The sequence below is a fragment of the Melanerpes formicivorus genome, unplaced genomic scaffold (assembly GCF_026170545.1).
Source record: "Melanerpes formicivorus ecotype bairdi unplaced genomic scaffold, bMelFor1.0.p_v2 SCAF_89, whole genome shotgun sequence".
Taxonomy (NCBI): domain Eukaryota; kingdom Metazoa; phylum Chordata; class Aves; order Piciformes; family Picidae; genus Melanerpes; species Melanerpes formicivorus.
In genome coordinates, this window is record NW_027142441.1 from 463,449 (window position 1) to 478,852 (window position 15,404).

The following is a 15,404-nucleotide window of genomic DNA, read 5'->3' on the forward strand; positions in this document are numbered from 1 at the left end:
AAGAGCAATCTAACAGCAAATCTGCACCTGTGAGCATCTCATTCTATCAAGAATCAGGGGGTTTGTTTTTTCTCCTCTGCCCATGGCAGGGGGGTTGGAACTAGCTGTGTGATCTTCATGGCCTTTTGAGTGATAGAACAAAGCTTTCAAGTGACCAAGAGCCCAAAGTATCCCTCACATGTACATCAGAGAGCTAAGAGATGCAAGATCATGAGGGTGGAAGGTGAGAGTGGCTGCCCAGAGGCTGTGCCTGCTCCCTGTGAGGTGTGCAGCAGCACATCTGATCCCAGCTCCTCAGCAGCCTTTCCTGGCTTACTTCCTCTTGCTGTCCATGCTGCTGCTCTGGACCTTCATGCCCATATGACACAAAAGCTGAGGAGAATATCATTAGAAGGGTCTAGAGCAACACAGAAAATCAAGATCTCCAAGATCTTTTGGCCTCCCTTTTCATTTTGCCTCCCCAAAAGATCACAGACTGATAGAATGGCAGAGGCTGGAAGGGGCCTCTGGAGAGCATCCAGTCCCAGCCCCCTGCCAAAGAGGCATCCCCTAGGGCAGCTCACACAGGAATATGTCCAGATAGCTGTTGAAAGCCTCCAGAGAGGGAGACTCCACAACCTCTCTGGACAGCCTGCTCCAGGGCTCCAGCACCCCCAGGGCACCTGGTGTTGAGGTGGAACCTCCTGGGTTCCAGTTTGCATCCATTGCCTCTTGTCCTATCAGGACTACAATGAAAAGAGCCTGGCCCCTTCTTCTTGACAGCCACCAAGAAGAGGGTGCAGAAGATGCATCCCATGCCTTGCTTACAGCCAGCAGCCCCTGTGTGTGACCCCAGGGAGCAGCAGGAGGAGTTGCTCCCCAGAGAGGGACTCACGTCTGCAGCCGTCGGGAGCAGTGGCTGGGACCCCCGTGAGGCCGGTAGTAACCTTCTGCACACTTCTCACAGTTCACACCAGCTGTGTTGTGCTGTGTGAAATAAAACAAAAGGAGAAAAATGAGCTGAAAAGGGGGAACTGGGGTGAGTTAAGAAATGGCAACATCCTTTGCACTGCTTCTGTGTCCAGCTGGGTGAGGCTCAGCACAGGGAACAACCGGCACAGGACTGCAGCAAAGGCAGCGCTCATCTTTTGCTGCTCTGCAGCCACCTGCTCTCTCCACAGGACAGCCATGGAGCTCTCACACAAAGCAACTGAGCTGCTTCTTTAAAGCATTACTAAAAAGAGGCTTTTTTAAAGTGAAATCCTGGGGGAACCTCCCCTCTTTCCCCTATCATAGTATCACAGCATCATACAGAATCACCAAGGTTAGGCCCCTGGCTTGGAATTACCCCCAAATCACACTCCCAGAGCAGCTCAGCTGAAAGCAAATCCTACAATCAGAGAATCCTAGAACCAAGCAGGTTGGAAGAGACCTCAGAGATCATCCAGTCCAACCTATGACCTAATCCCTAACACCTCCTGACAACTAAACCATGGCTCCAAGTGCCACATCCAAGCCTTTCATGAACACCTCCAGGGACAGGGACTCCACCACCTCCCTGGGCAGCACATCCCAATGGCTAACAACTCTCTCTGGGAAGAACTTTCTCCTCACCTCCAGCCTAAACCTCCCCTGGCACAGCTTGAGACTGTGTCCTCTTGTTCTGGTGCTGCTTGCCTGGCAGAAGAGACCAACCCCCACCTGGCTACAACCTCCCTTCAGGGAGTTGGAGAGAGCAATGAGGTCTCCCCTGAGCCTCCTCTTCTGCAGGCTAAGCAACCCCAGCTCCCTCAGCCTCTCCTCACAGGGCTGTGCTCCAAACCTCTCCCCAGCCTTGTTGCCCTTCTCTGGATACTCCCCATAGGGATTGTTGCCAGTCAGGACTGAGCAAGGACCCAGGTGAACCTCAGGAGGTTCAATAAGTGGAGTGCAAAGTGCTGCACCTGGATCAGGGCAATCATCAACACAGGCTGGCGGTGATGAGATTGAGAGCAGCCCTGCAGAACAGGACTTGGGGGTGCTGGTGGCTGAGGAGCTGGCCAGGAGCCAGCAGTGGGCACTTGCAAGCCCAGAGGGTAAACCATATTCTGGCCTGCATCAAAAGAAGTGTGGCCAGCAGGTCTAGAGGTGATTCTGCCACTTTGCTCTGCCCTGGGGAGACCTCATCTGCAGTGCTGTGTCCTTCCTCAGCACAGGAAAGATACAGACCTGCATCAGTCACAAAAGTGAGCAGAGAGCTGGAGCACCACAGCTATGAAGACAGGCTGGGAGAGCTGGGGCTGCTCAGCCTGCAGAAGAGAAGGCTGCAGGGAGACCTTAGAGAAGCCTTCCAGTACCTACAGCAGAGCTGGGGAGGGACTGGTTAGAAGGGTCTATAGTGATCAGCTGGATTGAAACTGGAGCAGGGGAGATTTAGGTTGCCCATCAGGAGGAAGTTCTGCACAATGAAGGCTGTGACACACTGGAAGAGGCTGCTCAGAGAGGTGGTGGAAGCCCCATGCCTAGAGACACTCAAGATCAGGCTTGAAGGGGCTCTGACCAACCTGATGTAGTTAGGGAGGTCCTTGCTTACTGCAGAGGGGTTGGACAAGGTGACCTCTAGAGGTCCCTTCCAACCCCGTGCAGTGTATGACTGGAGGATTTAAGGGAGGCACTGGAGGGGCAGTTCATGAGCAGGGCAGCCAGGATGCTGCTGGGGCTGCTGCTCATGGTCAGTGCTCCCAGTCTGAGCAGCACTTTGGGCTCTGCTCCCAGCAGAAACATCAAAAAGCAGTGCTGTAAGATGTGGATTCACTTCAGACACCTTTCCCCTTCACCCCTGCTTCGAGGACAAGCAACAACAGCAGAGAAATGGAGCTCTCTGCACTGCTCAGCCTCAGCTCCCTACACTGCACAGCCTCAGCTCTCTGCACTGCTCAGCCTCAGCTCCCTGCACTGCTCAGCCTCAGCTCTCTGCACTGCTCAGCCTCAGCTCTCTGCACTGCTCAGCCTCAGCTCCCTACACTGCACAGCCTCAGCTCCCTGCACTGCTCAGCCTCAGCTCCCTGCACTGCACAGCCTCAGCTCCCTGCACTGCTCAGCCTCAGCTCTCTGCACTGCACAGCCTCAGCTCTCTGCACTGCTCAGCCTCAGCTCCCTGCACTGCTCAGCCTCAGCTCTCTGCACTGCTCAGCCTCAGCTCCCTGCACTGCACAGCCTCAGCTCTCTGCACTGCTCAGCCTCAGCTCTCTGCACTGCTCAGCCTCCAAGCTACTGCCACAGGCCTAATTCATACAATCATAGAATCAACAAGGTTGGAAAAGACCTCAGAGATCAACAAGTGAAAGCTATCACCCAACACCTCCTGACAAGTAAACCATGTCTCCCAGTGCCACATCCAATCCCCTCTTGAACACCTCCAGGGATGGGGACTCCACCACCTCCCTGGGCAGCACATCCCAATGGCCAATCTCTCTTGCTGAGAAGAACCTTCTCCTAACCTCCAGCCTAAACCTCCCCTGGCACAGCTTGAGACTGTGTCCTCTTGTTCTGGTGCTGCTTGCCTGGGAGAAGAGACCAACTCCCACCTGGCTACAACCTCCCTTCAGGGAGTTAGAGAGAGCAAGAAGGTCTCCCCTGAGCCTCCTCTTCTCCAGGCTAAGCAACCCCAGCTCCCTCAGCCTCTCCTCACAGGGCTGTGCTCCAGACCCCTCCCCAGCTTTCTTGCCCTTCTCTGGACACCTTCAAGTCTCTCAATGTCCTTCTTGAACTGAGGAGCCCAGAACTGGACACAGGACTCAAGGTGTGGCCTCAGCAGTGCTGAGCACAGGGCACAAGGACTTCCCTGCTCCTGCTGGCCACACTCTTCCTGATGCAGGCCAGGATGCCATTGGCCTGCAACCCCAGCTCCCTCAGCCTCTCCTTACAGGGCTGTGCTAATTCAGGAGGCCTCCTTGGCAGGTGATTTCCTTCATTGCACCAAAATGCCCTCCTTTACCTGGCAGTTGATGCAGACTCCTCCTCCTTCGTACTGCCCCTGGCTGTTCAAGCTCTCTCCACGCCGATCAACGTCAGCGTCGTAGTAGCAATCAGTGGCATGTCCATGGCAGTTGCAGGCTGCAAAAGTAATGTTCCAAGTCAGCTTCCCACCCAATGTTGGATCTCAGTAATGCAGCAGAGGTGGAAGAGCAGCTTAGGTTGTGGTGTGAGGTCTGCAGCAGTGTGCTCAGATGCGCTGAGTCGCTCTCAGCTGCTGTGTTCTCATAGAACCACAGAATGGCTCAGGTTGGAATGGACTTCAGAGATCATCCACTCCATCCTCCTGCCATGGGCAGGGACACCTCTCAACTAGCCTCAGCTGCTCAAGGCCTCATCCAGCCTGGCCTTGAACACCCCCAGGGAAGGGACATCCACAGCCTCTCTGAGCAGCCTATTCCAGAGCCTCACCACCCTCACACTGAAAAACTTCCTCAGCTCCAGTCTAACCCTGCTCTTCCTCAGCTTCAAAACATTCTCCCTTGGCCTGGCTCCAGACACCCTCAGCAAAAGTCTCTCTGCACGATCCCTTCAGGTCCTGGCAGGCAGCTCTGAGGTCCCCCTGGAGCCTTCTCCTCTCCAGGCTGAACCCTCCCAGCTCCCTCAGCCTGTGCTCACAGCAGACCTGCCCCAGCCCTGGGAGCATCCTTGTGGCCTCCTCTGCACTCACTCCAGCAGCTCTGTGTCCTTCTCCTGCTGGGGACACCAGAGCTGGAGGCAGGATTGGAGGTGAGGTCTGAGCAGAGCAGAGCCCAGGGGCAGAATCCCCTCTGCTGCCCTGCTGCCCACACTGCTCTGGCTGCAGCCCAGCACACAGCTGCCTGCAGGGCTGCAGGAGGCACTGCTGGCTCCTGGGGAGTGCTCAGCACCCAATATTCTTTCTAGTTTGCTTTTCCTTCTCACCTTGTGGCTCATAGACAGGTTTGGGTTGGAAAGGGACCTGCAAAGCTCACCCAGTCCAACCCCCTGCAGTCAGCAGGGACATCCTCCACAGATCAGGCTGCTCAGAACCTTGTTGAGCCTGACCCTGAGTATCTCCAGGGATGAGGCTTCCACCACCTCCCTGGGCAGCCTGTGCCAGGCTCTCACCACCCTCACTGCAAAGACTTTCTTTCCCATCTCCAGTCTCAATCTCCCCTCTCCCAGCTCAAAGCCATTGTCCCTCACCCTGTCACTCCCAGCCCTTGTCACAAGTCCCTCCCCAGCTCTCCTGCAGCCCCTTCAGGCACTGGAAGTCAGCTCTATGGTCTCCCTGGAACCTTCTCTTTTTCAGGCTGCACAACCCCAGCTGCCTCAGCCCCTCCTCATAGGAGCTTCTCATCCATCAACACCAAGACTTTCAGCTCCCATGTGCTGTTTTCCATGTTCACAGCAGAACTGTGGTGAGAACACCTGGCTGTGAAGCAAACATGCTGCTGGGCTTCTCAGAGCAGGCACCAGCTGCAGCCTCTCAAACTACAGACCTGTACAGAACCAGGCAGATGCAGAAGAAAGGTCTCAGCAGTTTGTGACAAGCATCACAAACATGTTGAAATGTTTATCCTGGTTTGCCATGCCTAAAAACTCCACCTGGGCTGAAGCTGCATGCATCACATCTTGGTTTGAAACAAGCAGTTGGAGATGCAACACTCAGAGAGACTTACAGCAGAGAACTCTCAAACTCAGCTCCAGACAGGCACAGAATCACAGAATCACCAAGGGTGGGAGAGGCCTCAAAGATCATTGAGTCCAACCTGGCACCACAGACCTCATGACTAAACCATGGCACCAAGTGCCACATCCAATCCCCTCTTGAACACCTCCAGGGATGGGGACTCCACCACCTCCCTGGGCAGCACATCCCAATGGCCAATCTCTCTTGCTGGGAATAATTTCTTCCTCGACTCCAGCCTAAACTTCCCCTGGCACAGCTTGAGACTGTGTCCTCTTGTTCTGGTGCTGCTTGCCTGGGAGAAGAGACCAACCCCCACCTGACTACAACCTCCCTTCAGGGAGTTGGAGAGAGCAATGAGGTCTCCCCTGAGCCTCCTCTTCTCCAGGCTAAGCAACCCCAGCTCCCTCAGCCTCTCCTCACAGGGCTGTGCTCCAGACCCCTCCCCAGCTTTCTTGCCCTTCTCTGGACACCTTCAAGTCTCTCAATGTCCTTCTTAAACTGAGGAGCCCAGAACTGGACACAGGACTCCAGGTGTGGCCTCAGCAGTGCTGAGCACAGGGCACAAGGACTTCCCTGCTCCTGCTGGCCACACTCTTCCTGATGCAGGCCAGGATGCCCTTGGCCTTCTTGGCCCCCTGGGCACACTGCTGGCTCATGTTTAGGTGGCTGTCAGCCTCTCTTCAGGGAAGCTCAGGGAAGTTGCTTTCACTCTTTCACTGCTGGCTGCCAGGAGCAGAGGTCTGCACCTGGGAAAAGCTCTCAGCAGATCCCCTCAAACTGCTGGGAGCAATCCATACTACAAAGGGCATTTTTTTCTCAGAAGCAGTTAGAGGCAAAGCTCTTTTGGCTCAGGACCCTGCAGATGATCTTTTATAGCCTCATCCTTTCAAAGCCCAGCCCATTATTCATGCTCTTTGTCTCTCTCTTGCCTGGCAGAAAACATTCCCCTTTCAAAGAGGGGAATTTCTGTGAGGCTTCAAGCATTGTCCAAAAACTTGTGTCCCAACATGCCTGCCTCCTATCACATGCTTTAATCACCTCCCAGCCCAACAGGCAGGCTCAGGACTGCAGGAGAACAATCAACCAGGCCAGACACAAAGGAAAGAGCTCAGTATGGGATGTGGATGGAGGTGGGGACAGTGTCTGCACCACACTCAACAGGTACCTGGCCAGAAGGATGCAAAACTGAATCAAGTTAACACCCAGACACCTGAAGCCAAGGGTATGAAATGCCTGCTCCACACAAACCATGGTTTGGCAATCCCAACATTCAGCCCTGCTCTTTGCAGAGATAGCCCCCCAAAACTTAGAGCATTTTATTGTGTCCTGCAGCATTTAGAGACTGCTGTAGTCCATGGGGTGATAGAGAGCTGCGTGTTCCAGCCAGTCCAAGCACGGATGTTTCACCACTGGAGAGGAGCAGGTGGCAAAAAGGGGAATCAGGTGCTAGAAGGAGAGGGAATGGCCTGGAATTGTGCCAGGGGAGGGTTAGGTTGGAGATGAGGCTCTGGGCAGCCTGATCTAGTGTGGGGTGTCCCTGCCCATGGCAGGGGGGTTGGAACTAGATGATCCTTGTGGTCCCTTCCATCCCTGACTGATGCTATGATACTATGAAGGTGTCCAGAGAAGGGCAAGAAAGCTGGGGAGGGGTCTGAAGGAGCTGAGGGAGCTGGGGTTGCTTAGCCTGGAGAAGAGGAGGCTCAGGGGAGACCTTCTTGCTCTCTGCAACTCCCTGAAGGGAGGTTGTAGCCAGGTGGGGGTTGGGCTCTTCTCCCAGGCAAGCAGCACCAGAACAAGAGGACACAGTCTCAAGCTGTACCAGGGCAGGTTTAGGCTGGAGGTGAGGAGAAAGTTCTTCCCAGCAAGAGAGATTGGCCATTGGGATGTGCTGCCCAGGGAGGTGGTGGAGTCCCCATCCCTGGAGGTGTTCAAGAGGGGATTGGATGTGGCACTTGGACCCATGGTTTAGTTGTCAGGAGGTCTGTGGTGCCAGGTTGGACTTGATGATCTCTGAGGTCTTTTCCAACCTTACTGATTCTATGACTTCATGAGGAAAAATGTCTTTGCTGCAGGAGTGGTCAGGGCTTGGCAGAGGCTGCCCAGGGAGGTGGTGGAGTCCCCATCCCTGGAGGTGTTCCAGAGAGCTGTGGCCATGGCACATGAGGATATGGTTTAGTGGCCATGGTTGGGTTGCTGGTTGGACTCAATGATCTCAGAGGGCTTCTCCAACCCAAAGAATTCTATGATTCTATGGTTCTAAACCAGCCATGTGTGACAGTACATGAAAGGAGAGGATCCTCTCTTGCTCTTGTGAGATCCCATCTTGAGTACTGTGCACAGCTCTGGAGCCACCAACACAAGAAGGACATGGAACTGTTGCAGCTGGTCAGGAGGAGGATCACAGAGGTGATCAGAGGGCTGGAGTTCCTCTGTTATGAAGACAGGTTGAGAGAGCTTGGGCTGTTCAGTCTGGAGAAGAGAAGGCTCCAGAGAGACCTTGGAGCAGCCTCCCAGTATGTGCAGGGCTCCAGGAGAGCTGGAGAGGGAATTGTGAAAGAAGCAGAGAGTGACAGGAGGAGAGGTGATGGCTTCAAACTGGAAGGAGCTCAACTGAGAATAACCATCAGGAAGCAATTCTTCCCCTTGAGGGTGGTGAGGCACTGGAACAGGCTGCCCAGAGAAGCTGTGGAGGCTCCAAGCCTGGAAGAGTTCAAAGCCAGTCTGGCTGAAGCCTTGAGCAAGCTGGGCTAGGAAGAGATGTCCCTGCCCATGGCAGGAGGTTGGAACTGGATGAGCTTTAAGGTCCCTTCCAACCCAAAGCATTCTGTCAACCTGTGAGAGAATTTTCTCAGTGAAGAACAAAGGTGTTAACACATGCAGAGTGCCAGCTCTGTTGCACAGACAGGACTGCTGTGGCTGCTTCCCTCCCACTGCCCTTGTCCCTTCTAAGCCAGCACCTTCGAGGCTACTCACGCTCGCAGACGTTTGTGCTGCCAGCTGCCGCAGGTCGCCACTGCCTCTGATGGTATCCAGGGCAGCACTGCTCACAGCTCTGCCCACAGGTGTGGTGCTGACATTCACACTGGAACCTGCACAAAGCAAAGCTTTCATTCTGCTGAAGATCACAGAATTGCCAGGCTTGGAAGGGACCTCAAGGCTCAGCCAGTCCCAACCCCCTGCCATGGGCAGGGACACCTCACACCACAGCAGGTTGCTCACAGCCACATCCAGCCTGGCTGCAAACACCTCCAGGCAGGAGGCTTCCACCACCTCCCTGGGCAACCTGGGCCAGGCTCTCACCACCCTCATGGGCAACAACTTCTTCCTCACAGCCAATCTCAATCTCCACACTTCTAGTTTTGCTCCATCCCCCCCAGTCCTATCCCTCCCTGACACCCTCAGAAGTCCCTCCCCAGCTTTCTTGGAGCCCCCTGCAGATCCTGGAAGGCCACAATGAGGTCTCCTGGGAGCCTTCTCCTCTCCAGCCTGCACAACCCCAACTCTCTCAGGCTGTCTCCAGAGCAGAGCAGCTCCAGCCCTCTGCTCCTCCTCCTGGCCCTGCTCTGGACACCTTCCAGCCCCTCCAGATCCTTCCTGGCACAGAGGCTCCAGAGCTGGCCCCAGAGCTCCAGCTGTGGTCTCAGCAGAGTGGAGCAGAGGGGCAGAATCCCCTCCCTGGCCCTGCTGGCCACACTTCTGCTGCAGCCCAGGCTCTGCTTGGCTCTCTGGGCTGCAAGTGCTCACTGCTGGCTCCTGTCGGCTCATGGATGATTCCTAAGGCTTTGTTGTTCAGCTGAGCCTCTAATCCCTGCTTGTGGAAGGTGAGATCTTTGCCATTAAGAGCTAAGGGGTTCTAAGTCACTCTTCAATCTCCCAAACATCTTACTTCATCCAAAAATCAATTCAAATCTAAGTCAAGACTTTTGATCATTACATTCTCAGGCAGTGCTCAGTTGTCAATCATTAGCAGTCTATTTTGGTTCTAGCATGCAAGTTCCTCTAAGCCTACATCTCTATAACAAAACAGGGCCCTCTGAAAGCCTTCCTGTGCTGTGTTTCTCAGACTGATGCCATGCTCAGTGTACTTACTGGTACTGGTTTTCAGCACTCCTTGCCCTGCATGCTTCAGCGTGGCCATGGCAAACACATCGACCTCCAATGCTGATGTCCTTGATGCTGTAGTAGTACTGGGGAACAAGCACAAGAGATGCTGAAAGGGCTGTCTTGAAATAAAGAGAATGGAACAGAATTAACCAGCTTGGAAAAGACCTCAGAGATCATCAAGCCCAATCTATCACCCAGCACCATCTGATCAACTAAACCATGGCACCAAGTGCCTCATCCAGGCTCAGAGATCCTCAAGTCCAACCTGTCACCTGGTTTAGAACCACAGAATCATAGAATTGTTTGGGTTGGAGAAGCCCTCTGAGATCATTGAGTCCAACCAGCATCCCAACCATGGCCACTAAATCATATCCCCACATGCCCTGGCCACAGCTCTCTGGAGCACCTCCAGGGATGGGGACTCCACCACCTCCCTGGGCAGCCTCTGCCAAGCCCTGACTACTCTTGCAGCAAAGACATTTTTCCTCATAGAATTATAGAATCAGTAAGGTTGGAAAAGACCTCAAAGAACATCAAGTCCAACCTGGCACCCAACACCTCCTGACAACTAAACCATGGCTCCAAGTGCCACATCCAATCCCCTCTTGAACACCTCCAGGCATGGGGACTCCACCACCTCCCTGGGCAGCACATCCCAGTGGCCAACAACTCTCTCAGGGAAGAACTTTCTCCTCCCCTCCAGCCGAAACCTCCCCTGGCACAGCTTGAGACTGTGTCCTCTTGTTCTGCTGCTGCTTGCCTGGCAGAAGAGACCAACCCCCACCTGGCTCCAACCTCCCTTCAGGGAGTTGGAGAGCGCAAGAAGGTCTCCCCTGAGCCTCCTCTTCTCCAGGCTAAGCAACCCCAGCTCCCTCAGCCTCTCCTCACAGGGCTGTGCTCCAGACCCCTCCCCAGCTTTCTTGCCCTTCTCTGGACACCTTCATAGTATCATAGTATCAGTGAGGGTTGGAAGGGACCACAAGGATCACCTAGTTCCAACCCCCCTGCCATGGGCAGGGACACCCCACACTAGAACAGGCTGGCCAGAGCCTCATCCAGCATCTCAACATCTTTGCTAAACTGAGGAGCCCAGAACTGGACACAGGACTCCAGGTGTGGCCTAACCAGTTCTCTCCTTGCATTGTGTCAGAAATACCAGCACCAGAGTGGTAAATCTTCTTCAGCAGACTTCTAAAGGGGTGGCACACAAGGGCAAAGTCAGGCAGGCAGTGGTCAGACCTCTGGTAATGTCTATAGAATCATAGGATTGTTTCAGTTGGGAAAGCCCTCTGAGATCCTCCAGTCCAGCATCAACCCAGCCCCACCATGGCCACCAAACCCTGGCCCCAAGGGCCATGGCCACAGCTCCCTGGAACACCTCCTGGGATGGGGACTCCACCACCTGCCTTGGCAGCCTCTGCCAAGCCCTGACCACTCTTGCAGCAAAGAATTCTTTCCTAATCTCCAATCTAAACCTCCCCTGGCACAATTCCAGCTCATTTCCTCTTTTTCCTGTCATTAGGTTACTTGGGAGAAGCCAACAGCAGCCTTGCTCCAGCCTCTTTTCAGTTAGAGGTAGAGAGCAATGAGGCCTCCTCTCAGCATCCTCTTCTTCAGGCTGAACAACCCCAGTTCCCTCAGCCTCCCTGTGCTGGATTCTATGGTCCTGCTCTGGCAGGGGGCTTGGACTTGATGATCTTCCAACCCCTAACATCCTGGGATCCTGTGATCTAATGTCCCTAATGTGTTTCATGGATCAAGCACAGCTAACAAAGCCTCTGTCAGGGCACACTGAAGTGAGCCTTGGGAGCTGTGCATTAGTAGCCTGGCTTGTGTGGAGTTGAGGCTCTGCAGCTGCTGTGAACTCTCCCTGCATGCAAACCAAACCAGCACAGGGCTGGGGCTGTGCCCCCTGGAAGTGCAGCAAGGAGCAGCCAGTGACAGCCCTCTGCAGTCAGCAGCTGCTTCCTGGGGTGATCTCATCCTCTGAGCCCCTCTGCTGTGTGCAGTTCCCTTTCTGGGTGGCTTGGAGGAACTCTGATCAATGAATGGCCCTTTCTGCCAGGCATGATGAAGGGGATGAGGGTGGTGAGAGCCTGGCACAGGTTGCCCAGGGAGGTGGTGGAAGCCTCCTGCCTGGAGGTGTTTGCAGCCACACTGGAGGTGGCTGTGAGCAACCTGCTGTGGTGTGAGGTGTCCCTGCCCATGGCAGGGGGTTGGGGCTGGCTGAGCCTTGAGGTCCCTTCCAACCCTGACAGTTGTGTGATTGGTTTTGCTCTGTGCTGTTACTGACTCTCCCCCTCTGCTCCACTCTGCTGAGACCACAGCTGCAGCTCTGGGGCCAGTTCTGGAGCCTCTGTGCCAGGAAGGATCTGGAGGGGCTGGAAGGTGTCCAGAGAAGGGCCAGGAGGAGGAGCAGAGGGCTGGAGCTGCTCTGCTCTGGAGACAGCCTGAGAGAGTTGGGGTTGTGCAGGCTGGAGAGGAGAAGGCTCCCAGGAGACCTCATTGTGGCCTCCCAGGATCTGCAGGGGGCTGCAAGAAAGCTGGGGAGGGACTTTTGAGGGTGTCAGGGAGGGATAGGACTGGGGGGGATGGAGCAAAACTAGAAGTGGGGAGATTGAGATTGGCTGTGAGGAAGAAGTTGTTGCCCATGAGGGTGGTGAGAGCCTGGCACAGGTAGCCCAGGGAGGTGGTGGAAGCCTCCTGCCTGGAGGTGTTTGCAGCCAGGCTGGATGTGGCTGTGAGCAACCTGCTGTAGTGTGAGGTGTCCCTGCCCATGGCAGGGGGTTGGGGCTGGCTGGTCCTTGAGGTCCCTTCCAAGCCTGGCAGTTCTATGATTCTAACCACCAGCCCAGTGTCCCATGGCTACAATACCATCAGATATTCCTTACACTCAAGCTGTGCTCCTTGCCAAGTGTTGGGTGATAGGTTGGACTTGATGATCTTGAAGGTCTCTTCCAACCTGGTCTGTTCTATTCTATTCTATTCTATTCTATTCTATTCTATTCTATTCTATTCTATTCTATTCTATTCTATTCTATTCTATTCTATTCTATTCTATTCATTTCCATCTGCCTGTGAGCCACAGCTTCAAAGCTACTCAAGACACCAGAGGTACTTAATGGGAGTGCTGTCAGGGGACTGTTTTCAGTGCAGAAACCCTCACACACATTTGTGCAGTGCCTCACCCCAGGGCTTCCTCCAATTGTTCCCAGCTCTGCATTGTAAATGAAAAGGCTCAAACCAACAATTAGAACATGAAGCCTGCAGTCTCTCTAAGGGTATGGATTTCTGTGTGCTGTTGCCTTGAGGAAGCTGAATTTCCTTCCATATCCCCACTGGAGGGGAGTGGAATTTGGCTTTCAAGCTTTTGGATAGCCCCAAAACCTACTGAAACCACCTAGGGACTGTGGAAGGGTTGTAACTTTGGAGTAACCCCTCTGATGGCTGCTCCTTCAGAAACTCAGCTACTGTGTCCTGAAACTCAGGCACTGCTCTCTGAAACTGTCCTTGCATTAATAAGGGAAACTAGTGTCAAAAAAGGCTGAAGACAGAGACTGAGTTGCTCAGTTCTGTGTGAGAGAGTTAGGAGGCTGCCACTCAGAGAGGGACCTGGGGGGTGTTGGTTGGCAGTCAATTAAATGTGAGCCAGCAGTGCCCAGGGGGCCAAGGAAGCCACTGGCATCCTGGCTTGGGTCAGAAGCAGGGTGGGCAGCAGGGACAGGAGGTGACCATCCCCTGTGCTCAGCACTGGGGAGGCCACAGCTCAGTGCTGTGCTCAGCTCTGGGCCCTCCCTGCAGGAAGGACATTGAGGGACTGGAGCCTGTCCAGAGCAGGAGAAGGGCCTGGAGCCCCTGGGCTAGAGGAGGGCTGAGGGAGCTGGGGGTGTTCAGGCTGGAGATGAGGGAGAGCTCCTTGCTCTCTGCAGCTCCCTGAAGGGAGGTTGGAGTGAGGAGGGGACAGCCTCTGCTCCTTGGTGCCAAGGGACAGGAGCAGAGGCAATGGCTCCAAGCTGCCCCAGGGGAGGCTCAGGCTGGAGCTCAGGAAATGTTTCTGCCCTGGAAGGGATCTCAGCCATTGGCAGAGGCTGCCCAGGGCAGTGCTGCAGTCCCCATCCCTGGGGGTGTTCCAGCAGCTGTGGCCCTGGGGCTTAGGGACATGGTTTGGTGCTGAGCCTGCAGTGCTGGGTGGAGGGTGGGACTGGATGAGCTTGGAGCTCTCTTCCAACTGGATGTATTGTGTGATTCTGTGAAGCTTTCCATTTTGGCTCCTGACAGCTGCCCTGATGCACCCAACCTCCTTCCACATTCACAAACACAGGAGGAGGACATTCAGTTACAAAGCCAGGAATCCCTGCTCCCCCCCTGGAACTCTGTGCTGCCCCAGTCACTCTCTTGTCTCAAGTTCCCTGGGGACAGGGGGGGAATCTAAAGGTGAGTGTTGTAGTTTGGGGCTAGGCCTTTACCTTTCTGTTACACATTTCAAGCAGGCTGGGCAGGGACTGGCTGGAAAGCAGCCCTGAGGAGAGAGACTTGGGGGTGCTGGGGGAGGAGAAGCTCACCAGGAGCTCTCAGTGTGCACTTGCAGCCCAGAAAGCCAACCAGAGCCTGGGCTGCAGCAGGAGAAGTGTGGCCAGCAGGAGCAGGGAAATCATTGTGCCCTGTGCTCAGCACTGCTGAGGCCACACCTTGAGTCCTGTGTCCAGTTCTGTGCTCCTCAGTTTCAGAAGGACATTGAGAGACTTGAAGGTGTCCAGAGAAGGGCAAGAAAGCTGGGGAGGGGTCTGGAGCACAGCCCTGTGAGGAGAGGCTGAGGGAGCTGGGGTTGCTTAGCCTGGAGAAGAGGAGGCTCAGGGGAGACCTTCTTGCTCTCTGCAACTCCCTGAAGGGAGGTTGTAGCCAGGTGGGGGTTGGTCTCTTCTCCCAGGCAAGCAGCAGCAGAACAAGAGGACACAGTCTCAAACTGTGCCAGGGGAGGTTTAGGCTGGAGGTGAGGAGAAAGTTCTTCCCTGAGAGAGTTGTTAGCCATTGGGATGTGCTGCCCAGGGAGGTGGTGGAGTCCCCATCCCTGGAGGTGTTCAAGAGGGGATTGGATGTGGCACTTGGAGCCATGGTTTAGCTGATCAGATGGTGCTGGGTGAGAGGTTGGACTTGATGATATCAAAGGTCTTCTCCAACCTGGCTAATTCTATTCTACTATTCTATTCTAGTATAGTCTAGTCTATCCTATTCTATTCTATCCCCTCCTATTCTAGTCTAGTCTAGTCTACTCTATCCTATTCTATCCTAGTCTAGTCTAGTCTATCCTATTCTATTCTATCCGCTTCTATCCTATTCTAGTCTATCCTATTCTATTCTAGCCTAGTCTAGTCTAGTCTATTCTATCCTGTTCTTGTCTAGTCTAGTCTAGCCTATCCTAGTCTATTCTATCCTATTCCATTCTATTCTAGTCTAGTCTAGTCTAGTCTAGTCTACTCTACCCTAATGTATCCTATTCCATTCCATTCCATTCCATTCCATTCCATTCCATTCCATTCCTATTCTATTCTATTCTATTCTATTCTATTCTATTCTATTCTATTCTATTCTATTCTACCCTAATGTATCCTATTCCATTCCATTCCATTCCATTCCATTCCATTCTATTCTATTC

General features: G+C 54.1%; 1 protein-coding gene across 1 annotated transcript in view; it reads right to left on the minus strand.

Moving 5' to 3' along the window:
- LAMA3 (laminin subunit alpha 3) overlaps nucleotides 1-15,404 on the minus strand; it is a 192,782-nt gene that overhangs the window by 148,164 nt on the left and 29,214 nt on the right. The window contains 5 exon segments of the mRNA XM_068165489.1: nucleotides 875-908; nucleotides 910-966; nucleotides 3,956-4,074; nucleotides 8,621-8,736; nucleotides 9,737-9,834. Of these exon segments, the coding sequence (XP_068021590.1) occupies nucleotides 875-908; nucleotides 910-966; nucleotides 3,956-4,074; nucleotides 8,621-8,736; nucleotides 9,737-9,834 (424 nt within the window).